This window comes from Sus scrofa, chromosome 8, assembly GCF_000003025.6.
Source record: "Sus scrofa isolate TJ Tabasco breed Duroc chromosome 8, Sscrofa11.1, whole genome shotgun sequence".
Taxonomy (NCBI): domain Eukaryota; kingdom Metazoa; phylum Chordata; class Mammalia; order Artiodactyla; family Suidae; genus Sus; species Sus scrofa.
In genome coordinates this window covers 135,002,155-135,029,351 of record NC_010450.4, presented here as the reverse complement: position 1 = coordinate 135,029,351, position 27,197 = coordinate 135,002,155, and the positions used below count along the sequence as shown (strand labels likewise).

General features: G+C 42.5%; 3 protein-coding genes across 17 annotated transcripts in view; 1 reads left to right on the top strand and 2 right to left on the bottom strand.

The window, feature by feature from the left end:
- HELQ (helicase, POLQ-like) overlaps positions 1-3,235 on the bottom strand; it is a 34,935-nt gene extending 31,700 nt beyond the window's left edge. For 4 of the 10 annotated variants that reach the window (XM_013989414.2, XM_013989415.2, XM_013989416.2 and 1 more), the window contains exons 1-2: positions 2,701-3,234; positions 910-1,627 (exon numbers count right to left, since the gene is read on the bottom strand). In XM_013989414.2, the coding sequence (XP_013844868.1) occupies positions 910-1,627; positions 2,701-2,883 (901 nt within the window). In that variant the 5' untranslated portion in view covers positions 2,884-3,234. Of the gene's footprint in view, positions 1-909; positions 1,697-2,640 lie in introns of those variants that run through there. The other 6 variants (XM_003129349.4, XM_013989426.2, XR_001304088.2 and 3 more) reach the window with 5 other exon arrangements.
- On the top strand, positions 2,633-9,650 carry MRPS18C (mitochondrial ribosomal protein S18C). 3 transcript variants are annotated; one of them, XM_003129356.5, is made up of 7 exons: positions 2,633-2,950; positions 3,245-3,408; positions 4,130-4,182; positions 6,015-6,098; positions 8,289-8,346; positions 8,881-8,940; positions 9,025-9,650. In XM_003129356.5, exons 2-7 carry the CDS (start codon positions 3,309-3,311, stop codon positions 9,099-9,101), a joined length of 432 nt encoding a protein of 143 aa, XP_003129404.4. In that variant the 5' UTR covers positions 2,633-2,950; positions 3,245-3,308; the 3' UTR covers positions 9,102-9,650. The 3 variants fall into 3 exon arrangements, with proteins under 3 accessions (XP_003129404.4, XP_020957463.1, XP_020957464.1); XM_021101804.1 differs by having other exon boundaries at positions 2,812-2,950; positions 4,103-4,182; positions 9,025-9,148; XM_021101805.1 differs by lacking the exon at positions 6,015-6,098 and having other exon boundaries at positions 2,812-2,950; positions 9,025-9,148.
- Positions 8,147-27,055, bottom strand: ABRAXAS1 (abraxas 1, BRCA1 A complex subunit). Of its 4 annotated transcripts, none has more exons than XM_003129348.4 (9): positions 26,931-27,055; positions 23,613-23,703; positions 21,550-21,586; positions 18,061-18,127; positions 16,022-16,215; positions 14,678-14,797; positions 13,363-13,447; positions 12,036-12,150; positions 8,147-11,687 (listed from the first exon to the last, which is right to left on the bottom strand). In XM_003129348.4, the coding sequence occupies exons 1-9, from the start codon at positions 27,015-27,017 to the stop codon at positions 11,254-11,256; spliced, it is 1,230 nt and encodes a 409-aa protein (XP_003129396.1). In that variant the 5' UTR covers positions 27,018-27,055; the 3' UTR covers positions 8,147-11,253. The 4 variants fall into 4 exon arrangements, with proteins under 4 accessions (XP_003129396.1, XP_005656629.1, XP_005656628.1 ...); XM_005656572.3 differs by lacking the exon at positions 26,931-27,055 and adding an exon at positions 26,493-26,728; XM_005656571.3 differs by lacking the exon at positions 14,678-14,797.

Sequence of the window (27,197 nt, the reverse complement as noted above, 5' to 3'; positions counted from 1 at the left end):
ACATAGGAGCTTCAGAAGGAATTGTAAGTGATTGATTGATAGGCTTCTTTTCCAGGGTGGCAGCCAAGTGTCCCTTGTTTAAAAGACAGATATCTGAAATATGCGCAAGGACCCAAGATTTTTGAGAAGTGTTATAAGACGAATTATTATTACTACTATTTCTTTGCACTTAAACTCCTAACTTCAGGTGTCTTTAAAGATGTTTAATCAATGGCATTATGGATACTGACTTCTTTTACTCAAGACATCTGAATAGTCAAAAGAATTTCAACTACACGTTGATAGCAAAGAGCCTGTCAAGGATGCATCAGCTAAGAAAACTGAGGAGCAGCCAGCCAATCAGAGAAAAAAAAAAAAACCACGAGTGGAACGTCAAGAAGCGGGTGTTCCAAGAAGGGTCTGGCCCATTGTGTCAGGTAAGCAACTAAGAAGTCAGTGAAGGTAAGAACTAAAAGCATCACTGGGAGTTCCTGCTGTGGCACAGCAGGTTAAGGATCTTGTGTTGCTGGAGCTGTGATGGAGCTCACAGTTGGGGCTTGGATTCAGTCCCTGGCCTGGGAACCTCCATACACCATGGCTGCAGCCAAAAAAATAATAAAAAAATCACCAGATCAAGACCCCCTGGTTATCATATCTTAGGTGACAGCACAGAACCCAGAGTTGGAATGGGCCGGGAATTATTTGAGGTGAGGAAAGGGAGGCAGCAAGGAAAACAGGTGAAGAAGTGTGATCATGGAGGGAGGGAAAAAAGGTCAATAGTAGCAGCACAGGGGTGAAAGGCTCAGAGAGGAAGGATGTTTTCTTTTAAGGGGAGAAATATGACTATGGAAGCATCAGTTTTCGAATGATTTGCACCAACATCATGGTAATGATGGTAGATCTTTTTCTCATTCCAGCAAAAAGCATTACCATATAATTTTTCAATTCCCCTGAACTGAGCATAAAGGTCTCTCACTTTGCTGGGTAAAGAATAAAAAGGACCAAGGTCATCCGAGGATGACGCAATTGTTTTCTTGGCAACATTAATTTCTTCAGATAGAAGAGTCTCTTTGAGCTGTTTAGTCCTGGAAAATACCGATGTGTGGGCCCTGGCATTTCCAGCCATGGCGCTTTTTAAATGATCTTTAAGACTTTGTCTCCTGTTCCCATCTGAACTAGTTCTGACTTTAGAAGAGGAGTCATCAATTTGCTGCGGTTCCTCTATGCTACTAACGGGCAATTCCTCATTCACAGTCTTGTGAGAGGATGAACCCCTATCCCTCTCTTTAAGAGATGGATCGCCCAAGTTATTTGAAGAGCTGTGCAAATGTTCAAAGAATAACATCTGTGAAGAAGGTACATCATACAAAAGATCAGCTTCAGGTTCAGTAGCGACATCTTCATGCCCACTCTGGTTCTTTGTGTGCTCCTCTGTTTTTACTCCAGTGAAGTCGCCTACAGTGTTACTGCTGAGGATGCTGTGTTTAATGCTTTCTGAACAAAGATCTTCAGGGGCATGATCTGTAGCATGCTCCTCTTGTTCTGGAATTTGCATATATTTTTGTTCCAGGTCATCAACTTGAGCTAAAAAAGAGTTTTCAGCAAAACTATCATAGTCACCAAACATGTCCTCTTCACTGTCAATATTCTGGAAAGAAAACAAAAGATCTGTGGTCAATTCTAGCTTCATGAATAGGTTTCCGGAGGAGTTCCCATCGTGGCTCAGTGGTTAACGAATCCGATTAGGAACCATGAGGTTGCGGTTTTGATCCCTGGCCTTGCTCAGTGGGTTAAGGATCCAGCATTGCCGTGAGCTGTGGTGTAGGTAAGCAGACTCGGCTCGGATCCCGCGTTGCTGTGGCTCTGGCATAAGCCTGTGGCTACAGCTCCGATTTGACCTCTAGCTCTGATTTGAACCTCCATATGCCGTGGGAGCGGCCAGAGAAATAGTAAAAAGACAAAGAAAAAAAAAAAAAAAAAAGGTTTCGGGAGTTCCTGATATGGCGCAGATGGGTTACCAATCCGACTGCAGCACTCTGGGTGCTGCGGAGGCATGGGTTCCATCCCCAGCCAGGACCACTGGGTTAAAGGATCTGACATTGTCACAACTGCGGCTTTGATTCAGTCCCTGGCCCAGGAACTTCCATATGCCGTGCGTGCAACCATTAAAAAAAAAAAAAGAATAAAAATTTCAGCCAAGGGCTCTCTCAGATACATCGTTACATGGTTATATATGTATCACAGACCAAAATGTAAATCATCCTCTTAAATAGAAACTATCATTCCCATTTTACAAATGAAGAAACGGGGGCGGAGAAAGGTTAAGTGGCATAAACTTGAAAGGCTAGGTTTGCATTTCAGTCATGCCACATGCATTTCAGCATGCCACACTTGCTGTGCGTACAACTTGTATGTCTTGAGGTCTATGTTTTATTTACATGTATATATAAAAAACGGGCCAACAGTGCAATACCTCACAAGTGAGATTAACATCGATAACAAAAACGAGGTGAGCACCTGAACGCTGGCAGATAATTGGGCAGCTGGCGTTTGCACCTGGGAATGGATCTGCCAATTTTTGTTTCAAGATCCACGCCCCCTGCAGCTGGTCGCCTACTCTTCCATTGAGCATGCGCACTGGGAGACCTGGTGTCTCCTCATCCCAAGGGTGGGAAATGGAACAAGAAACTCAGAGGAATTTGAGGGGTGATGGGGCTGTACCTCGACTGGCTGCACGTCCACGGTTTTCCGCCGCCGGCTCCCAGCCACCATTTCCTCCTCTTCCTTCTCATCACCGGGCTTAAGCTCGGCTGCGGTGGGGGCGGCCAAAACGCTCTCTGTGCTAAATCGGTTCCTTTTGCGGACAGACACCCGCCGGCGGATACGGGAACCGCCATCATCCATGGCAGGGGCTGAGGGCCCTCCCCGAACGTCGTCTCCAGTGACCCAGCCGCCAAACCCCAGTAGAAGGGTGAGTGCAGCAACAGGGGAAAGGTAGCAGCAGGTGGAAACGGGGCTCGCGTCTCCATCCACCTTTGGGAAAGACCACCAACCAATTATCGGGGCTCTGGAACCGGAAGCGGAGGCACAAGCATAAGAGCCCGCCCTCTCCTTGTCCAATCGTTAACGTCCCCAGCGGGCGGCGCGGAGTCCGGGTGGGAGTGGAGAACGGGAAGATGCTGCGCAGGCGCATCGAAAACTTCAGCTGCTCTTGGTTCTCCGCGTTCGCCTGCGGAACCTTTGAACCGAGTGCTCGGACCCACAGGGGAAGCACACCGGAAGGGGCTGGTCCGGCGCTTTGGAAAACGGAAGAGGAGGGGCAAGGGGCCATGGCGGCTGTGGTGTCTCTTTGCAGCCGGTTGGGGAGGAGAAAGTCGACAGACTTCGTGAATGCTGCTGTCTGCCTTACGGATCCCGGGACTCATGCAGGTAAAGTCTCCACATCCTAGGCTCCTTTGTAGACTTGCAGCCGTTGGCTTAGCCCTGCTTGGGTCGGTGGAGATGACACCGTTCGCTAATGGACGCCGGTGTCTAGGCCTTAGGTTTCTCCAAGGTAAGTGGGAATCTGTCATGGCCTGTCACTAGTTTTTTAAGACTGAAGAGGACGTCCAGTACAACAGTGATGGGGGGGTTCTCAAAAGGAGGCAGGGACATGCTTACGATCTTCGGGTAGAACTTGATAGGAAGCATCTTCACAGTAACCCCGCAGCAAATTCGATATCCGAGGTCCCAAATCAGGGCGAAATTGTGACATGGGCCCTGGAATCTACCATTTATGCACTTTAATCTACTTTGTGCTTCTCTGCCAAAACCTACTCTCTGTAAGGAGTCTGTTTTCATTTTTCCTTTGCATTAAAATCTGTCTCTACTCCATGAGAGAGAGGAAATAAATTTCAGGAAGAGAACAGGTAAGAGATTGTATGGTGGGGATACATACGCCCTTTCCCCAATGCCCCAGAAACCACACAAAGTCCACTCTGCCTCAAATCTAAAGGCTTTTTTTTTTAAACTTATATTTAACCTTGTTAGTGTAATGAATTAAAAACCTTTCTTTTATGTCATGCCTTAATTCATCTTGCCTCCATAGAAACAAAATATTTAGCTGCTCAGCTATCAAAAATAGTTTGTTGCTGTTTCTGTTCAATTGCAGTGCTGTGGAGAAGTTGTTCACAATATAAACAGGTAGCCAGCAACGAGGACCTTGTAAGTTTTTTTTTTTTCTTTTAATAAGGTGCTTGCAAACATGATCAAATTCTTGTATCTTAACTGTTTGAATAATGTTCAGCTGAAGGAAAAAAACAATCGAGAATCATTAGTCAAGTTTGAAAATTAAAATTTATTGAGTAGTCACTTAAGTGAACTTTGAAGTAAGAGAATTCCTAGCTTCGTAGCAAGAAGGATGGCTTCCCTAACACCATATTTTTCTTTCTAGATATGTGCTTTAGGAATTAAAAAAGGTAGTTTTGGGAGTTCCCGTCGTGGTGCAGTGGTTAGCGAATCCGACTAGGAGCCATGAGGTTGCGGGTTCAATCCCTGCCTTTGCTCAGTGGGTTGACGATCTGGTGTTGCCATGAGCTATGGTGTGGGTTGCAGACGCGGCTCGGATCCTGCGTTGTGGCTCATTGGAAATGAACCTGACTAGTAACAATGAGGACGCAGGTTCAGTCCTTGGCCTTGCTCATTGGGTTAAGGATCTGGCATTGGCATGAGCTGTGATGTAGCTCATAGAAGTGGGTCAGATCTGGCGTTGCTATAGCTGTGGTGTAGGCCGGCAGCTCCAGCTCCAATTAGACCCCCAGCGGGGGAACCACAGTATGTCCTGGCTCTGGCCCTAAAGAAAAAAAAAAAAAAGAAAATTTGAGGAGTTGGAAAAAGCAAATGAACCCTTCTACAAAAACGAAAGAACTCATCTAGTCCCTTTGAGTGTCCATCTTGGTCATCAATTCCTACCATAGTCAAGAGAGTAAAGGAAATTGCCAGAGCTTCTTTTTAGGTCATAAACCCCACCAAGACTCTAATGAGGCTATGTGCCCTCAGAAAAAGGCACAGAGTCCTATTTATTTGAAATTTTGCATACAACTACTGGGCTTCAGGAACCTCAAAACCATTTCTAGATTAAAAATCTCCAGGCTGGAGATATCTATACTGATTATAGGAGGGAGGCCTTGTGACAGAAGCATAAGAGACAGTAGTAAACACAGAAAAAAGCAAAAAAGTTGACACAAACTTTTAAAACAGTCTGGGACCATAAAATTGTAGTCAGAGAACTTTAGAGTATTATATAGTAAGCCATGGGGACATTGTCTTTTTTTTTTTTTTTTTGGTCTTTTTGCCATTTCTTGGGCTGCTCCCACGGCATATGGAGATATCCAGGCTAGGGGTCTAATCGGAGCGGTAGCCACGATCCAGCTCACGGCAATGCTGGATCCTTAACCCACTGAGCAAGGCCAGGGACCGAACCTGCAACCTCATGGTTCCTAGTCGGATTCGTTAACCACTGCGCCACAACGGGAACTCCAATATTGTCTTTTAATATAGAAATAGTGACAAGACATCTACAGAAATATGGGGATGGATTTAGGGATTATTATTAAGAATTGCATATAACTGTTGTGCTCTTAAGTTTTTCTTAATTTAAATCTAAGTTGAGAATTTTTAGCCACCTACCACCCGGGCAAAGCATTTGAGGAGAGTTACTTATCAAAGATTTCAGATTTTTTCCCCTTCCATAGCCCTTTCTCTCCAAAGATTGTATTTTATACCAGAATTCTCCTTCCTAACTTAATCCCTCCTAGCCAAACTAAAACGAGATGCTTCTACAAAATATGAGTACACTAAACTCTTTAAAATGGAGGATCTTTCAGAAATACTTGATATTTATTTTACAAGCCAAGTTGTATTTATTTCTCTTTCACAGTAAGAAAGATACAGCTAATCTCTTGGAGAGATTTAAATGTAGTAACCTGAGACTTTTTTTTTTTTATTTAAAATTAACACAAACTGTATTACCAGGTTTTTTTTTTTCTTTATCCTAGCCTGTTCCAATGGAAAATCCTTATAAGGAGCCTCTGAAAAAATGTATCTTGTGTGAAAAACATGTAGATTATAAGAATGTGCAGGTGAGATATGGTTTTACTTCACTATGATACTTGGTTTTGCTCCTTTATTAATATTTACAATGGAGAAGTCAGCTTTATAACAGGCTTTGTGTAGGGGTTGCTGTTTTAGCAACTTCATAATCTGAAATCTGGATATACTTCTATGTATAAGGCAACTCTCTTTTCTTCAAATAAGAGCCCCCTCGCTGTCCCTCATTTACTGTTTCTGTTTTGTTTTGTTTTTAGGATTGCACCTGCGGCATATGGAGGTTCCCAGGCTAGGGGTCCAATAGGAGCTGTAGCTGCTGGCCTACACCACAGCCACAGCAACGTGGGATCCAAGCCATGTCTGTGGCCTACACCACAGCTCACGGATCCTTAACCCACTGAACAAGGCCAGGCATCAAACCTGCAACCTCATGGTTCCCAGTCAGATTTGTGTCCACTGCACCACGACGGGAACTCCCCTCATTTACTGTTGCCGCTCCTGCGGCATATGGAGGTTCCCAGGCTAGGGGTCGAATCGGAGCTGTAGCCACCGGCCTATGCCAGAGCCACAGCAATGCAGGATCCGAGCCGCGTCTGCAACCTACACCACAGCTCACGGCAATGCCGGATCGTTAACCCACTGAGCAAGGGCAGGGACCGAACCCGCAAGCTCATGGTTTCTAGTTGGATTCGTTAACCACTGCACCACGACGGGAACTCCTCATTTACTGTTAATGCAGCTCAGTATTTCTCTTTTTTCTTTGTCTCAAACATCTCACCGTGACTCACTGTGACAGTGATTCTCAGTTGGTGGAGTTGAGCCGTTGGGGAAAAGCCCCTCTGGTGAAGTCCATCTTTATAGCTCACCACCAGTATTACTGTGTCAAATATAGTTTATCTGTTGTCAAGCACTCAGCAAATTAAAAGTGGCAAATTTGGGGAAGAGAATGGTGCCAAAATTAAGTCTACTTACAACAGTATGAAGTGATAATTGCCTTAATGGGAGAAAACTCAAGAAATTTTAAAATCCAAAAGAAAAAAAAAGTTAAAAAAAATAAAAAGGAAGTTCCCGCTGAGGCTCAGCAGTAATAGCTCAAGTAGTATCCATGAGGACACAAGTTTGATCCTTGGCCTTGCTCAGTGGGTTAAGGATAGGCAGGCATTGTTTTGGCTGTGCCATAGGCCAGCAGCTGCATCTCCGATTCCAGCCCTAGAAGGGGAATTCCATATGCTACAGGTGTGGCCCTGAAAAGCAGAAAAAAAAGAAAGCTAAAAAAAAAAAGAGAAATTTTAAAATGCAATATATTAGGATTATGCATGGTGCCTAGAACAGTGCCTGGTCCCTGGAAAGTGCTAAAGAATTTAATGAGACATAAATAACAGCAAATTGGGAGTTCCGATCATGCTCAGTGGTAATGAACTTGACTAGGATCCATGAGGACGTCTGTTCTCCCTCAGTGGGTTAAGGATCTGGTGTTGCTGTGAGCTGTGGCGTAGGTCACGGGCACGGCTTGGATCCCATGTGGCTCTGGCTGTGGCGTAGGCCAGCAGCTTAGCTCTGATTCGACCTCTAGCCTGGGAATCTCCATATGCTGCAGGTGCGGACCTAAAATGCGAAATAAATACGTAAGTTAAAACAAATAAATAAATAATCAGTCAGCAAATGGCTTGATGTACCTGTACCCGGTGAAGACCCCACAGTCGTCTGATATATGATAGCCTGTCGTGATAGCTGGAATGTTTTGTTCATTATAAGCAGCTTTGTTTTAGAAGAGAGGAATGGTCAAGAAAACACCTTTAGTAGTGAAAGAATATGCTCATTAACCTGTTGTATACTTCCTGACACACACTGGATAAGATGTTAACTCAGTTTAGTTATTCAAGATGATCTGTTGGAGCTCCCTTGTAGCTTAGCAGGTTAAGGACCCAGTGTTGCCAGTGCTGTGGCCCAAAAGTCACTGTTGTGGTGGGGGTTTGATCTCTGGCCTGGGAACTTTAGCATGCTGTGGGTGCAGCCAAAACATAAAAAAATAAAAAGATCACCCCTTAGAAGAATGAACATAAGTCACTTTTCATTCAAATTTTTTACGTTTGTCTGAAATTTATTAATACACATTTACATAACTTGAAGGTGACATAAGTTTTTGAAATTTACACAATCAAGGTTGACTAACAAGTGTATTAATATAAAAATTTTTTTCCTTTCCAAATAAAACTCAACAGCTTTTATCCCAGTTTATTTCTCCTTTTACTGGATGCATTTATGGAAGGCACATAACAGGTATTTTATTTTCTATTATAGCAACTTAAATATAGATAAGAATTATATAAATCTACTTCTGTTATTTAAGAAAACTGGCAAACTTTCAGATAGTGCTACAAATTACTATTAGACCAAATACGATGCGTACTTTGAGAAAGCCTCGTCTTAGGCCAAAAGGGTTATTAATTTGCATGTCTTCTTATACTCAGTTAATTGTATAAAGGCTGACAACACGTAGAAAACATGGGCTTAAAAAAATTGCCTTGCTGTTTTGGAGTACACTCTAGTCATGCCTAGGCTATCATTTAAACCAGGGTCCTGCTGCCTATACGCCACATCAGATCTGCCGCTTGTTTTTATAAATAGTTTCCATAGAGTCTGAGCTACAACAGGACTGAGTAATGAGGACAGAGACTGTGTGGCCTACAAAGCCTAAGACGTTTACTGACTGGCTCTTGATGGGGTTTCAACCCTTCCATGATGTGGGCAATGGTTATGCATTTGGGATATTGGCATTTTTTTTTATGAATAAGAAAACATTTTCTTTTACAGGTCTTTGTGGGAAGAAACAAAAAGAAATTACAAAAGCAATTAAGAGAGCTCAAATACTGGGTAAGAACATCTGAAAAACTGAATTATGCTAACCAAAATTTTGCTCACTAGCTTTTGTGAATAACTTTCATTATCTCTTTACAGGGTTTATGCCAGTTACATACAAGGATCCTGCATATCTCAAAGACCCTAAAGTTTGTAACATCAAATACAGGGAGTAAATTATATAAAGTTATCAATAAACTTAGCAATATTTGTGTGATGATAATATTGACTCAAACTATAAGATTTAATAACCTTTGAACAGAAAATTAATAGGTTAATTCTTACCAAAATACAAAGTATTAAGGTTTTTTTTTTTTTTTTTTTTTTTAAGGGCCACATGTGTGACCCTTGGAAGTTCCCAGGATAAAGGTCGAATCAGAGCTGCAGCTGCTGGCCTATGCCACAGCCACAGCCACAGCAGGATACAAGCTGCCTCTCAGACCTACAGCACAGCTCATGGCAATGCCAGATCCTTAACCACCAAGTGAGGCCAGAGACTGAACCTGTATCCTCATGGATACTAGTTGGGTTTGTTATTGCTGAGCCACAACGAGAACTCCTAAAGTATTAAGTGTTTGTTAATAACTTGAAATCATATGAGGAGAAAATGGTTTGGGATGGAGCTTCCTCTTCATATGAGAACGTTCGTTAAATAAATCAGATTATTTACAATGTTGACACTCATTACATTTTACTTACATATGAATAAAAAAATTGGTACTGTGGGATTTTTACTTGTATCGGGTCCCCAAATAGCTCACACAACATACCACTGATACTGGGGCGTTAAACAGGGAAAGGATGACCTGTATTGGAATTTTACTTTCGGCCCAGGTTCTGTCTTGCAGATGGGATTGTGGGGATTTGGGTGCAGGAAAGTGAAATGCCTGCAGAATGTACAGATCACGTGTGACAGGGTGTGGATTTGAAATTGCTACAAAGATTTTCTACCAAGCACATAAGCCAGCCCGGCCAGGACTCTAGGTCTTCCCTCTGGAGGAGCGTCACATGAGGGTGAACAGGGGTGCTGCCCGTCACATCTACTCCTGCACCCGTCTCTCCTGAAACCGGTCGTGTCCTGTGTGTAAACTCATGTCCAGGCAATCTCTCATCTTCTCTTTCTCCACTCATACAAACTAACTGCCAAAAGATGGGAGCAGCAGAAAAAATGTCCAGTAAGGACTCATTTCCTCCTTTTCACTGAACACCTTGAAAGTTGGGACAGCAAACCTAATTATTTTTAAATTAGGGTTCACACTGAACCCTATTTCCTCTCCTGCCCTGCGCTTATATAATCAGCACGACAATCCTATGGGAAACTCTTTGCACAAATCATCCCGGGTGTTACGTGGGCTTTATAAGCACCCTACGGGAATCAATGCATGTTAACACACAGAAGATGAGCGCTTTTGCTACTAGCTATGAGTTGGCCCTACCACTTAGGAAGTAACTGACAGCATTCGTCAACATGTGGGTTCAGCATCTCACTCGGAGTAAAACATGAAGGCGTCAAGTGCTGTGTATGCTTCATGGGAAATTCTGCTGTGGAAAATGCAAACACAAAGAACACACAGTAAAAGCTCTTAACCAACCTCCACTTATTAGCCATCAAACTGGATGAAACGGGAGCTTTACATCCTTAAAAGTCACATGGGAGCCCGTGACGTGACTCTCTTAACCTGTTGCGTTCTGCATTGCCAAGTCGGCTACTCCCAGATGTGTGTCAGCTGTATTTTTGTATAGATGAATATGAACATTAAGAAGAAAATTACCATTATAATGAATATTAAGTAAATATTTTGAGAAGACTTGGTAAAGATAACTAGCTTTAAAAAAATTAGTTGCCAAATTAGGTATAGTTTGGACATTTAAATGAGATTGGTAATGGGAGATGAAAAAAACTAAGTAGCATTTTGTACTTAGGTTAATTTGCAGATTTCTTTAAGGAAACTAAAGCGGTCTTATAAAGGTTAAGTAATGGAACAAAGGGATTCCAAGACATTTTTAGAAAAGTCCCTAGTCTACAACAAAAGTTTGACAATGAATGTACACTCTGCTGTATGTGAAAATGAAGTCTCTGTGACAGACACCATAAGCAGTGTATGTACGTATATGCTCTCATTTGAGCCAGGCTTCACTGGCCTCTTCACCTAATTGACCAACTGCTGATCCCAAATACACTGCATGACCAGGCTCGTTCTGTAACTCAAACTCCGGATTAACTGATGCACCCGTTTGTTACTGCACAGAGCTGAACACAGTAAAAACAAGAGAAGAGCCTGGCTTCATCCTTCAGCTGACCACGCATCTCCTTTGGGCCTAACGGAGTCAAAAGGTCGGAGACTGTGGATATTCACCAGAGCCCTTCCTTTTCTCAAGCTCTTCATCTGCTTCTGGGCTACTCATTGTGGATGCCTTTTCCTGGTCGCTGCTGTCAGTATCTGCCTTAGATGGTTTGTTCTGCAGCTCTAACAGCCGTGACTTCTTGGATCGCCCTCCGTCATCTGCATCAGAAGCCTTGCGCTTACTCGTCTGCAGTGTGCTACCAGCAGGACTAGCTTCCGGACTGTCAGTGTACTCCACCAGTAGGGTCAGGCCATCCACGCTGACATGGTGGGTGGTATTACAAGTACTTTTAGAAATATGCCTATTTTTCAAAGAAACAACACATGAATGAAGAAATTCACAATCTGGAAAAATGGTCCGTAAAGCTTGACAAAGAAAAACGTTCTCCTGAGGGTCTTTTTGTACATTCTTCTCTCCTAAACAAACAAAAAGTAGTTCAATGTTAACAGTATTTGTCCTACACAGCTTCCACAGTTAACTGTTACTAAAGCAAAAAACTTCAAAGAGTTATAGCAAACTATCTAAATTAAGAAAAACGAATCCCAAGTTTATATGCCATATATCCTAAAAGAAAATTATATTTTTTAATGTCAAGATAGTATACCTACGGTAGTACCATGTTCTCTGTTCAGTGGGATTTGAATGTATTAATAAAACAGCTATTTTTAATCCTAAAGTAGACAAATTCATCAGCTAGTGCAGCCAGCTCATCGATAATTACAATCCGAAAATTTTTCTTTAAAGCACAGGAACTTTTTACTTACGTGCTGCTTGAATCTGTGCTTGTTTTCTTTTTTTAATTTCCTGTTTTAATCTGTTTACGTCCTTTAGCAGTTTCTCTACTGCTCTCTCACTGTGTTCCACTTTTTTGCATATACTCTGCAAAATAAAGTAAGGGCATAGGAGTTCCCTTCGTAGCTCAGCAGTTAAGAAACCTGACCAGCATCCACGAGGACTCAGGTTTGATCCCCGGCCTCACTCTGTGGGTTGGGGATCCTGCATTGCTATGGCTGTGGTGTAGGCCAGCAGCTATAGCTCCAATTTGATCCCTAGCCTGGGAACCTCCATATGCCACCAGCGCAGCCCTAAAAAAGCAAAAAATAAATTAAATAAATAAATAAAGGGCATAGATAAAAGTTCTAAGTTGTGTACTACAGTCTAGGTTCACAAATAACATAAAATCTTTCATGGTATATAATATTTTTCTTTATAAAATTTTTATCTTACTATTTTTCTGGAAGAAATCAGCAAGTATTTGCGTGGTACTTTATAGTTATAAAATGCGTCCCAGATGTGTTACCTTCCCACTTAAACAAGCTTTCTTTCAAGGTATTTCCTAGATAGCGACTGAGCACAGAGGCTATTAGTACAAGTCGTCCTACAGGACGCCTGTGCTTGCAGACGTTCCATCTCAGCCTGGCTGAGATGTTCTGGTCTTGCAGTCTAAAGCTCTTCCTGTCCAACCTTCCTCCTTTCCTGACCCCTTCTCAGGTGTCAGACTTGCACTGCAGGTCCCCCAGCCACTCCTGCTCCCTTCCCTTTATTCTTCGCAGGCCTAATAAGTGTCTTGCATCTCTAATCCCATCTTATGTCTACTTCTCAGGGAACAGAATGGACACAATGAGATAGAGCTTAGCACGTACTGTGGCAGACTGTTTTATTCCCAAATATTTGCTTCCTTTTTTATCCTGTAAAAGGGTTATATATCCCTGACTACTGACATGACAGCCTCTGGCCAATGACATGTGAGTGGCAGTGACATGCCAGCTCTAAGCAGAAGTTCTGAGAGCTGCTGTGAATTGTCACCAGCTTTCTTGCTCTTTTCCCTCTGTCATGAGAAGAGCATGTCCCACATCAAATAAGGGCCAGATCCTAGAAGGAAGATGCCATTTAGAACAAAAGCAAAGTTGCAGCCAAGACACTAAGTCAGTGGGACTAAACTTGTTTGTGTAGGCCACTGAGATGAAGGTCTTGGTTCCTGAAGCTAAACTAGTACAAAAATCCATGTCTTATCAAGTCAGTTTATCCCTAAAATATTTTGGTGACCAATTTGATATCAACTCTGTAAGCAGTCTTTAAATGTTAACTTACCTTTAATTCTTCTTGTAAAGAAGCATACATTTCATTTATCTTATGTACCTCCTTTAAAGATCCATCTTCTTTAAAAAATTCAGAGCTGTAAAAAATTACCATTTCCTCAGGCAAATGTATGGAACTCATTTTAATGATACAATGAAAAACTTATTTGTAGTTAAGGAACAACAGAAGATTCTTTTTAGTGGCCTTGTAGGAGCCATAATTTTGTCAACTTACTTGTATAGAGCAAAACTAAGCAGAAAAACGAGTTCATCTATCTTCACCTTAGCAAACTTTTTTAGCCTAAGTACTACTTCCAGGACTCAAAAAAGAAGTATTTAAAAATAAAGACTCGAGTTCCCGCTGTGGCGCAGTGGTTAACAAATCTGACTAGGAACCATGAGGTTGCAGGTTCAATCCCTGGCCTCGCTCAGTGGGTTAAGGATCTGGCGTTGCTGTGAGCTGTGGTGTAGGTTGCAGACGCGGCTCGGATCCCACGTTACTGTGGCTCTGGTGTAGGCTGGCGGCTACAGCTCTGATTAGACCCCTAGCCTGGGAACCTCCATATGCTGTGGGAGCAGCCCAAGAAATGGCAAAAAAAAAGACCAAAAAAATAAAGACTGAAACTAAGGGTGGGGTTGGGGTGGGCTTTTTTCTTTACAATGGGATCAATTATTTTACTGAGTTTAAGTCATCATTGATTGAAAGAGGCAATGTTATTTTAGATATCACGAAGAAAAAACAATTCTAAGGCATGTCTGTAAAAATCCCAATTTCAGATAAATTTAAAACTGTGCATCTTAGAATCAATGAAATGTGATATTCCATTTCTATAAGACACGGTTCAGTACCGTGGGAACACAAAAATAAATAAAATCTAGTTCATTATTCTCATAAAGTTTACACTAAGTATCTGTGGTACCAGTGTTGTGATTCCCGACATTAACTATTCCTTTATTGTCCCCAAAAAAGGTACAGCTCAGCCGTCTACCGGTGAGTAAATCTTGGTTTTTTTTGTCTTTATTTAATATCCAGTCTAATTTCTTGTCTTTAATATGAACTGCTGCCTAAAAAATTATATTGGGGCTAGCTCCTTACTCTCAGACTATGTAAAAATATGTAGGCTATTAAACAAAGCCCCTCTCTTTCAGATTTTATAGATGGACATACAAAAGTGCTAGAAGGAAATATGGAGAAACTAAAAACAGTCTGGTTTACCTGAGTAATGTAGTCATTAGTGTTCATTTTTATTCTCTTGTGTAATTAAAACATTAATTTCAAAAAATGAATAGGAATTAAGTTTAGTGGGGAAGCAGTTAAGGAATCTCACCTGTGTGTTTTTACTGCTCGACTAAAACCAGCAGACATACAGGAACCAGATACAGTTTTATAACCCAGTTGTTCAGACATGCCCAGATTGGCCACCACTAAAGGTATTCTATGAAAAAGTCTGAAGAAATAAAATTGGAAAAACAAAAAAAAAAAAACTTAAAGTGATAGATTAGCATCTACTTTTTAGTATAGACTACCTTGCCCTTATAAGAAAAAACAAAAAATTCATTCCTTACTACTTAGCCAAGACAGAATTTACTGTCTTGAGGCAAACGGCTTTTAAAAGTTGTGAAACAGGGAGTTCCCTCTGTGGCTCAATGGAAACGAATCTGACTAGCATCCCTGAGGATGCAGGTTCAATCCCTGGCCTCGCTCACTGGGTTAAGGATCCAGTGTTGCCGTGAGCTGTGGTGTAGGTCACAGACTTGGCTCAGATCCCACACTGCTGTGGCTGTGGTGTAGGCTGGCAGCTACGGCTCCAATTCTACCCCTAGCCTGGGAACCTCCATATGCCGTGGGTGCGGCCATAAAAAATAAAAAAACAGAAAGAAAGAAAAATGCTTTAACAGCTATTTTAACTGACTAGCACGTGTAAAATAAGCCGTCTTGCTGTGATTCATCCCATCTTCCATAAATGATAAAATTACTCTTCTCCGGGACTCTCTTAACTTTATTCTCATGCTCATGAAAAAGCTGTTTACATCAGCTGTGGGGAGTGTTATTAGCTCATTTTGGTGGATCATCAAGAATCACCCAGCTTCCTGGCAGAGGTCAGCAAAAGGCTGCTCAGGTATGCAGGTTTCAGTTGTACATTAGCAACCAATATCTAAAGCATGCTTATTTTTTTAACCCTACGGTAAATAACAGCAAATCCTCAGCACCAGAAACACAAGTCACTTTGCCATTGTTCCATACTGGGCTTCTGATTTCCTCATCTGACCTTCATTTTCCCATCTATAAAGAATCAGTGGTGGTACTTCCCATGATGGCTCAGCAGAAACGAAACTGACTCATAATCCACGAGGACCCAGGTTTGATCCAGGGGCTCGCTCACTGGGTTAAAGACCTGGCGTTACTGTGAACTGTGGTGTAGGTCGCAGACACGGCTTGGATCCCACATTCCTGTGGCTGTGGTGTAGGCTGGCAGGTGCAGCTCTGATTCGACCCCTAGCCTGGGAACTTCCATATGCCTGGAGTGCAACCCTAAAAAAAAAAAAAAAATCAATGCTAAGACAAACTAAAAAGCGTTACTGTGACAAAAATAGTCAGTAAAAAGCACAGTAAAAATGTTAAGTATACTTTTCTATTGGTTGAGGACAGCCAGCAACTGGTCAACACTCACCCTTTCTGAGGTTTATACAAGGCATGCTCCAGCCGATGAGTAGAGCAGCTTTCTGTTATTATACTCGGTGTTAATAACAGAAAAACAAGTTCCTGGCTTGAAAGATGCTTCTGTAAATTTCTGTGAAGGAGCCTCTCTCTAAATGTCATGACCTGATCTGAATGACGTCGGAATTTGTACCAACCAACTACATCCTGAAAGCATATACAGAGAAACATCAGGTGTGTACCTCAGTGACTACAACCACGACAGGGCTTGCTGTCATACCCGAGCAGTAAGACTGATGACCTTAAGGATGCTATCTTAATAATTAGCAAGACGGGGCCTATGTAAACAAAACACACACATACAAATACGCCTTACCTTTTGTAAAGTATGCAAACGACTTGGACTTAAACTACTTTCCATTCAGTTACCAGGGTACAATCTTATTTAATACAGATTAAAGAAAAAAGGTCTTAGCTTCCTTTAGTTTCCCTTATGGCATTTACTATCTTAAAATCTTAATCTTTAGTCAAATTTAAATGAAGAAAATGTCAGTGACAACTAGTTAGCTTCCTGGACAGATAATTGGTTTGTTAAGTAAGTAAATGGAACACAGTAGCTTTTAACTGAAACTCATATGGGAATGTTACCCTATATAAGCAACCCCACAAAGCTGGTTTCAAGATTAAGATGTGTGAAGGGGTTTTGAAAACTATAACATGCTAAACAAACGGGTTGTTAGTATTACTACACCTTTTTTTAACCTGGAAAAATAAATCTCATTGACTCAAAACAGTACTAATTTATAACAAAGAACAACCACTCACTCCTACAGGTACATTTTTACGTACATGTAACTGAGGGGAAAGCACTTTGAACAAAAGATGTTTTTTGAAAGAAACTTCTTTTACTGAATCTACTTTTATTCTCAACTAAGAGATCAAAAGGTTTTAAGAGGAGAAAAGTACCCAGAAAAAAATCTGTATTGGGAAGAAATATCTATTTTAATCATTCAACACGTTTTAATGCCAAGTGGGCTGTGGAGGATCCAAATCAGGTCCCGTACAGGAAATCACCCCCCACAGAGTAAACAAGAGAAGGTGCGGCCAGGCCAAATAACAGCAGGGGACTGAGTCCTAGAGTGAGCGGTGCTGGAAAGGGGGGTGGTGGGAAGGCAGGAGAGGGAACGATCAGTGTAAATCACAACAGTCAAGAGAAGGATGAGAAGGGAGTTCCCTGGTGGTCTAGTGGTTAGGATTCAGTGCCACATTCACTGCTGTGGCCCAGGTTCAATCCCTGGTCTGGGAATTGAGATTTCATATCAAGCAGCTGCCCGCTGCAGTCAAAAAGGATGAGAACAAGATGAAGATTTTTTATTTTTTAAAATTTTTTTGTCTTTTTGTCTCTTTTTAGGGCTGCACCATGGCAGATGGAGGTTCCCAGGCTACGGGTCTAATTGAAGCTACGGCCGCTGGCCTATACCACAGCCACAGCAACTTGGGATCCAAGCTGTGTCTGCAACCTACACCACAGTTCACGGCAATGCCGGGTCCTTAACCCACTGAGGCCAGGGATCGAACCTGCAACCTCATAGTACCTCGTCAGATTCGTTTCCGCTGCACCATGACCGGAACTCCAAGATGAAGATTTTTTTAACAATAAGCTTTGCTTTCAGAGAAACCCCTTTGAATTTCTAGAGACAACAAGCCTTTCCTCACCTGTTTTACACAGGACATTGTAAAGACAAAAGCTGCTTGAAACTTCTGTCAAGAGTGTCCCATGTTTTTAGAAGCTGAGAAGTACATATAATACTAAAAAATAGGAGTTCCTGTTGTGGCTCAGAGGTAACAAACCCAACTAGTATCCATGAGGATGTAGGTTTGATCCCTGGCCTCGCCCAGTGGGTTAAGGATCTGATGTGGCTGTGGCTGTGTCCGGCAGCTACAGCTCCAACTCAATCCCTAGTCTGGGAAGTTCCATATGCCGCAGCTATGGTCCTAAAAAGACAAAAAAAAGCAAAAAACAAAAACCCTAAAAAAGAAAAAGTGAATCACCTTTTTGACACTTGATAATATTTTCTTCAGCGCTTGCTCATTGACTTCACCAGAAGAATTGTAAAAGCTGTAAAAGCCAAAGTTACAGGCACTTCAAACAAGTTAAAAACATTGAAGATTTTATCAGCACTTTTAATTTTAGTTACTCCTAGCCCAACCACCCAAGATCCATACACCCACTCACCTGCTAGATGAAGTTCTAAAATAAATAGGAGAGAAATTCTCAAATTAACAGACTTAAAACTGTAGAAATATGTGGTCCATAAGCAATGAGAAAGGAAAAGCAGTGGAGAAACTTCACAGGAAAAGTTTGGGTACCACATTTTTTTTTAAACCTAGAACAAAAACTATCCACTAAATATAGGTATTATAAGTTTGCATAGCTAATTCACAATTTACTTAATAAAAATTTTTTTGCAATAATCACACATACAAAAGTATGTGTAATGTGAATAATGAAGCACAATAACAAAAAGACAATTTATTCATTGCTAATTCCAAAAGCTGTACTTAAATTAAGAGAAGTGCTTTAGGAGTTCCCTTGTGGCACAGTGGATTAAGGATCTGGTGTTATCAATGCACCGGCTCAGGTCACTGCTGTGGCGTGGGTTCGATCCTGGTCCACGAACTTCCACACGCCATGGGCACAGCCAAAAAGAAAAAGAAAAAAAAAAAAAAAAAAAAAAAAAGAGAGGAATGCTTTAGGAGTTTATTTTTTGGGGGTGCTAGGGGTTAGGTTTAGTTTAGCGATCTCTGCGCTGTAGTTAAATGTCAAAGATGTAGGAAGAATTGGAAAATAATTCTAAAGCATTTACTTCTAGCTTTCTTTCCCCTCCAGGGACTGCAAATAACACTCTTCTCCCTTTAACACTCATTTCTATGCAAATGTAAAATCCTTGACAAATAACATGCATTGAAATAGGCTTTTACTGGTAATTCCTATCTGTACACTGAAAAAATTCAGTTATATAGAATTGAAAAAAAAAATCCTAATAGGCAATGTATTTTTTCTTTCTAACTTACAAAATAGACAAAATAAAGTGTTTTACCATCAAAGGGGCTAATTCAGCTCATCAAACAGATCTCTCCATTTTGCTATTTATTCCAGTATGGAAAATCTAAATACCAGAGTTTACTCCTGTATTTCTCTAGGATGGTCCACTTCTGAGCTTCTCAAAAACCGGGCATAAGGCAGTACACCAGGGTGTAAGAGAAACAGTAAGATCGCAGTGTCCATCTTCCATGCGAGCACTGGCTTTATGTGGCGTTTCTGGGAAGGGGGGCAATTTTATGGAGAAATAGATATTTTGTGCAGGAGAATTCACGTTTAAACTGCATAATCTTTTTAAAAGTGACTTTAAGTTTTAGGCTTCAGTAGGCTGTTTTCCAGATTTCCTCCTGATTTCCGAAATAAGGGAATAAGTGTTTTGTCAGAGGAAAACTTTGAGAAACAATGTATTAGAGCAAGGTTGACAATTTTTCTGTAAAGCTCCACAAAGTAAGTATCTTAGGCTTTACTGTTACATATTCCTCCATTGTTCTTACCCCCCCACCCCCTCCAACCCTTAAAAAATAAATACTAACTATCCATAGAGCACCAGATAAAACAGGCCATGGAGCCAGACTTTGCCGTCCTCTGTATTAGAACATAAAGCTGGGTATTAAAGCTTATCTAGCTCGGATTCTAAGAAGTATGGTGTTAGAAGACTTTCTTTTTCACATGTTCACTTACATCATTTAAAACAAGGAAAAGAAACATCATAGTATGCTATTGGATTAGATCCCAAGAAATCCTGATTCTTCTAAGTTTGCCTACCACCCACCTGTTCTTCTCCTCATCCTCCGACTTTCAAAGCTAAAAGGCTGAGGCATGGCTGCCTCAGCTCTAAGGCTCCATGAAGTTGGTCTAGTTAGTTAAGGTGGCTGCCAAAAGAGAGTGAATCATCCCCCCCCCCTTTCCCTTGTTAATCTATCACTGGTGCAGAGTCCCTCAAGGAAGTACTTTTTATGAGTTTCCACCAAGAATCCCTCACTCAACAAATACTTTTTATACCCACCGTCTATCAGGCAGTAGGGGAGCTGTGCCCCTTTCTGGCTCAGTGGTTCATGGACACACTGAGCCTTTGTCTGTCATGCCGAACGATGGTGTTTCTCACCTTAGCAATATGCCCACTGCAGCTCCTACACAGCTTTAGGAATGCATGCATACCACGTGACTACAAGATCGTAAAGCTGATTTTTCATGCATGGTTTATATAAATCATAAAGCTATTTCGTCAAAGCTACACCATGTTGTCTATGGTTACAGCTGTTTGCTTTATGGAAATTCACTTTTCTGTGTATGGTACCTCCGTAAAAAGCTGTTAACAACAACACAGCCTATCAGGGGTTAACCGTACTACTACCATCTGCAGAACTGAGAGTGCAAGTTTCCACCCTGGAAAAGCAACAGGAAGCTGGTAGATGAAGAACCTAACCAGTTAATAGACATAAGCAATGAGATAAAAGTGAAGAAGCAGATAATAAGCCAGGGAAAAAAAAGGATAGAAAAAAGGGCTGCAGTTGATGTATGAGAACGTGTCACTGAGTTTACATACGTGATGAGGCGACCGGGTGGGAAAAGGAAAAGCAAGGTGAACTGGTCCCTGGAAGAGGGAGTGCAGACCTGCTAATGGGGCCGATAAATACTGAAGACAGGGTTGAAGTGAACAGGTGAATTGTCAGGCAAAAAAAAAAACCTTTTTGAAAAAGACTGAAAAAGGAAAAAAAGAAAAAAAAAGCCTTTTTGGGGAGGGGGAGGGACTGAGAGTCTGGGATTAGTAGATGCAAACTGCTGCATCTGCAGTGGACAAGCAAAGAAAGAGGTCCCGCCATAGAGCACAGGGAACCATGTCTAGTCACTTGTGATGGAACACGATGGAGGATAATGTGAGAAAAAGAATGTACATGTATGAATAACTAGGTCAATCTGCTGTACAGCAGAAATGGACAGAACATTGTAAATCAACTATAATTTTTTTTTTTTTTAAGTCTTTTTGGAGTTCCCTGGTGGTGCTGTGGGTTAAGGATCCAGCACTGTCACTGCAGCTCAGGTCGCTGCTGTGGGGTGGGTTCAATCCCTGGCCTGGAAACCTGCATGCCGTGAGTATGGCCAAAAAAAAAAAGAGTTTTCATTTTAATCTAACCATCATGTATAACTTGTAACCAAGTTAGTTTTAAAAATTCTCTTGCAGGAGTTCCCATTGTGGCTCAGCGGTAATGCACCCAACTAGTATTCATGAGGACACAGGTTTGATCTCCCGCCCCTCTCAGTTGGGTTATAGATCTGGCATTGCTGTGGATGTGGTGTAGGCTGGCAGCTGCAGCTCCATTTCAGCCCCTAGCCTGGGAACTTCCATATGCCATGGGTATGGCCCTAAAAAGAAAAAAATTCACCTGCAGAGAATAATAATTTTCACAATGGACCATGTACGTGCTCTTAGTACTCACCTAAAGAGCTGATAGCATGGAATGTATTTCTGAACATCTGGGGAAAAAAAAGAAATTTTAGTTATGCTAACATTAATTATCAGTTGAATAACATATACTGACTTCATGCCAGAAAGTACATTACCAGTATCTCATTTAATTTCCACAAAACCTATGAGACTGATGTTCTCATTCCTTCCATTTTAAAGATGAGGTATCAAGCAGAAAGATTAAGTGGCTCACCCAAGCCAGTGGAGGAGACAAAATCCACACCTATAGCCTGATTTGTAACTAGAATGCTATATTCCTTCTAAATAGGTTTAATAACAGACACACAAAAGATAAATTCCCAGTTGCTATATTCATTGAGCTCTGAAATTGCTATGCTCTAATTTTACCCAAGTGATAAAAACAGCTGCTAAAGGAATTATTGGTTGTTATTCCAACTGGTTGTTTCATAAAGGATTAGTCAATGTTAACTGTAGACTAAAGAAAAAAAGTCCAACACCTCTAAAGAGGTGAGTTTTACCCTCCTGTCAATAGAAATACTACACCTAAATACATCTAAATTCTGGGAGCTGCAGATGGTGTGCTAACAGATTAATTTCTATCACGAGACAGCATTAAAAATCATTTAAGAGAAGTTCCCATTGTGGCGCAACAGAAACGAATCTGACTAGGAGTTTCTGCTGTGGCGCAATGGGATTCACAGCCAGTTGGGAGCGCTGGGACACGGGTTCTAACCCTGGCCTCAGCACTGCTGCAGCTGCGGCTTAGGTCACAACTGTGGCTTGGACCAGATACCTGGTCTGGGAACTCCATATTCTTACAGGGCAGTCTAAAAGAAAAAAAAAAAAAAAAGAAAGAAACGAATCTGACTAGTAACCTTGAGGTTGCGGGTTTGATCCCTGGCCTTGCTTAGTGGGTTAAGGATCTGGCATTGCCATGAGCTGTGGTGTAGGTCACAGACATGGCTCAGATCCCGAGTTGCTGTGGCTGTGGCACAGGCTGGCAGCTGCAGCTCTGACTTGACCCCCAGCCTGGGAACTCCCGTGTGCCATGGGTATGGCCCTAAAAAGCAAAAAAAAAAAAAATATTTTAATAAATAAATAAACATCATGTAAGACGTGTCAAGATGAATATGGTGTTTCCTCTATTATTCCAAATTTCCACATCCCTCATGATTCAGGACGGAAGAGTGAAAGGCAATAGTCACCTCTGATGACACAGAAAGACATCAAGACAACACGAGTTCTTCTAGGCATCTCATCTTTACATATGTCCCTCGAGTCAAGATGCAAATCTTATCAGACAGCATGCACTGGACCACTGCAACAGTAATCACCTATCGCAGTTCCTGGGATGGGTCCTATTTGAGTCCCTTCCTTGGGGAGATCCTAGCCAGACTGTTAGGAATTTCATTAGGCATCTAAATCAAAGACATCAGTTTGACTACAGAGAATTTGTGACCCTTCATCTAGACGAGAAAACCCAATACCAAAATGCTGAAGAGTCTTTTCAGGTAAATATGTGAAGGCTACAGACATCTTTGTACCTGCAAATGCCATGTGTACGGAGAAAACTACATGAAGACACCATCTCAATAACCTCATATATATCTATCAAGTACTGATACTATACTATTACAGAAGTAATTCAGTCGGCCTTTTCCCCATGAAACTCCAGAAATTACGTAAGGTTTTCAATTACTTAAACCACTGAGTTTTTTCAGTTCTCATCTTCCAAATTTTCTCGAGCATGTTATGTGTCTGTCCAACCTGTTTTTTTTCTTGGTCTTGTTTACTGGTTCCTTTTGCGGCACCATCTTCCTGCCACTTAAATATCTGCAGGAGCTATTTCATCCTTGTTTCCTCCTCAGTAATCTTAATTCACTTCCTATGTCTCATACTGTTTCTTCCTTTAGACTAGGGTATAGCCATCATTTTAACTGAGAAATGAGTGCAACATATTTTTTTTAAAACTTGCTTTTAAAAATTCATATCTATCTCAACAATTTAAAAAGTAATTTATGATGATCCGTTTTAGCATAAACTATCAAAATAGGAGATAAATAAGTGACTCACCAATTGTATAAATAACTTCAACATCATCCATTTGGGAATCAGTTATGCTGTTCTTAGCTTCACCTTTCACCTCCCCAAGGAGAAAACCTTCCTATGAGGATAAAAATAAGAATCAGATATGGAATACACTGATAGAATTACCAGCCACTTAACAAACCAGTATTTCCCGAGTATTTTACACTATGTACAAGTGTGTGCTACCAGCTGGAGGACACACGAAAGAAAGACAGGTGCGTTCCAGCTTGGTTAAAAAAACCCAAGTTGTAGAGACTGCAAACACCACTACATTTTGGCACTCCTGGAAGCATAAAAGGCTTAAAGCCAGAAATAAGCACACAATGTTTGCGGGGCAAGGAGCAGAGCAGTTAGCCTTAGAATAGAAGCCTCGAATTTGTGAGTTAGGAAATCATAAGCAGAAAAGAATAACCCAATAATGGACCCTCCTGAATGACTGGCCAGGCACTCTGGATTAAGAGCACCTGCTTCTGGAAGCCAGTGAAGGCTTCTGAACTATGAAGAGATACAGGGGTGGGTTTTTATTTTCATTTCAAAAAAAATTTTATTTTTTTTTTTCAGCAGCATCTGTAGCATATGGAAGTTCCTGAGGCAGGGAATGAATCCAAGCCACAGCTGCGACCTACACCACAGCTGTAGAAACTCCACATCCTTAACCCACTGGGCCAGGCTAGGGAACTGAACCCAGACAGCCACAGAGCAATGCTGGATTATTAACCTGCTGCACCACAGCAGGAACCTAAGAGTGAATTTTTAGATTAAAAATTGTGCACAATATTCAAGAGTTGCAGAGTCTGCCTTCTAAAATGGTAGCTGTGAGCTCTGATTCTTGTTACAATATAGACATTTTGCCACAACGTCAGTGATTTCTTTGAGTTTTAGAGAATTCAGTTATTTCTCTCAGCATTTAGAGACCCAGTGTGGTTGACAGTAAATTTTTAATCTTTTTTTTTTTTTTTTTGTCTTTTTTCTAGGGCCAATCCTGAGGCATATGGAGGTTCCCAGGCTAGAGGTCTAATCGGAGCTGTAGCCACTGGCCGACGCCAGAGCCACAGCAACGCAGGATCCCAGCCGCATCTGCGACCTACACCACAGCTCACGGCAACGCCGGATCCTTAACCCACTGAGCGAGGGCAGGGATGGAACCCGCAACCTCATGGTTCCTAGTCGGATTCGTTAACCACTGAGCCACGACGGGAACTCCAACTTTTAATCTTTATAATTACTTTAGAATGCTTTAAAAAAAAAGTTTCATTCGCAGAAGAGCACAAAAGGAATGTTTCCACAACATCAGTCTTTACTAGGATCGAAGGGGGACAATCCAGACCTCTACACTCTAACAGTGTTTTAAACAAATCCCTGGACAGGAGACAATGTTTTAAGAACAACCATCTAGAAAACCACCTTTCAAAGATTTCAGGAAAAAGATCTAAGAAACAAAGCCTTCTCTAACATTTAGTACTAAGCATTTTGGGATTGCTAATCCTTTAAACTACAGACTAAGAGACCCATTCTCTTTATAGTTACACTAAGCCACTCCAAAATAACTTCCACAACCACATACTTTTTTTTTTTTTAAATGGGCCGCACCTGCAGTGTATGTAGGTTCCCAGGGTAGGGGTCGAATTGGAGCTGCAGCCCCTGGCCTACACCACAGCTCACGGCACTGCCAGATCCTTAACCCACTGAGTGAGGCTAGGGGTCAAACCTGTGTCCTTATGGATACTGGTCAGATTCGGTTCCACTGAGTTATGGTGGGAACTCCCACATACATTTTAAATTATCCTGTGTTTGCTCTTTGCTAGGTGTTAATGTACAAGATTATTTAAAATTACATACATGGAAATGATCAATTCCAACCCATTTTGGGTAAGACAGCCCTTTATTATAAAAACGAAGGGCACAAAGAAATGACCAGCTTTGTTCAGTATGAGACTCTCTAAACTGTATCAGCCAATTACTAAGCACTCACTCTAAGACACTACTCAGGCTCAAAGTTTCAGTCTAAAATTTCATAAAAGGAGCTCCTATCCTGGCTCAGTGGAAACAAATCTGACTAGTACCCATGAGTGCGAAGGTTCCATCCCTCGCCTCACTTAGTGGTTAAGGATCCAGCATCACCATGAGCTGTGGTGCAGGTCGCAGACCAGCGAGGATCCCGTGTTGTTGTGACTGTGGCGTAGGCCAGGAGCTACAGATCCGTTTTGACCCTAGCGTGGGAGCCTCCAAACGTCAAGGGTGCAGCCCTAAAAAAAAAAAGAAAAAAAAAAAGATAGAAAAATGTAAAAACAAAAGCTTTAAAAAATAAGCACTGTGGTTTTTTTGTTTTGTTTTGTTTTTGTCTTTTTGATATTTCTTGGGCCGCTCCCGCGGCATATGGAGGTTCCCAGGCTAGGGGTCTAATCGGAGCCGTAGCCACCGGCCTACGCCAGAGCCACAGCAATGCGGGGTCCCAGCCGCGTCTGCAACCTACACCACAGCTCATGGCAACGCCGCATCCTTAACCCACTGAGCAAGGGCAGAGATCAAACCCGCAACCTCATGGTTCCTAGTCGGATTCGTTAACCACCGCGCCACGACGGGAACTCCCAGCACTGTGTTTTTAAAAAGTCCTTCACTACTTCATCCAGAGGTTTTGAACGGGCAAAAGGAATAAGCATTTAAATACCTAATATGTGAAGACAAACTTAAATACTTAAATTTTAACGGAAAGCATCTCACAAGGAACTAGCTGAGGCCTCACAATATAACACATTTGCTATCAATGCCAACAAAAGTCAAAGATACCCTCTAAGCACGTTAATCTTTTTCATCTAAGACTTCTCCCCAAATAGCCACTGGATGCACCGCTTCTCATTCCCTTACCCGCCGACCCTTTCAACAAACGTGCACAGTAGCTGTTCTGCAGGAAAAAAACAAGAGTGGTGGGAAAACCCCTGGGGGTCTTAGGAGAGCGTTAACCCGCACCCTTCCCGGCGGGGCACAGGACCCCCGCGACCTCTCTCTTCCTCCTCCACCGAGTGAGTCCCGACAAGGCGAGCTGCGGCAGGAGAGCAAGGGGGCGTGCGGGACGCTGCGGTCGGGCGCGGAAATGAACGCCGGCGACCAGAGGAAGGGTCAGAGGGCGGGCGGCAGCTCCGGGGCCGCCCAGGGGCTGAGAGGGCGGCTCGGGGGGCAGAGGGCCGGCCCGTCGCCGTCGTCGGGGAGCCCGCGGGCGGGACCCGGGCCAAGGCGGCCACGAGGGGCCCGCGCGCAGGGCCTCTTCCGAGGCGACTGCAGCTCCCGCCCCGCCGCTCGGCTCACCGTGTCCGAGTCGGTGTTGAGGTGCTGGAAGGCGAGAGCGCCGAGCACAAAACCAGAGAGCACCGCCGACGTGCTCTCCCCCTCCATGTTGCCGCCGCCGCCGCCGCGCTGCTCAAGGGGGCGGGGCGGAGGCGGGGCCTGAAGAGCGGGGGCCGCGGCCGCGCGACAATGGGGCGGGGCCAGCCGAGGGGGCGGGGCCTGCGCCCGCGCACTGGCGAGGGCGCGGGCGAGGCGGCGCGGGCGCCCTCTGGTGGGTGAGGCGCTGCG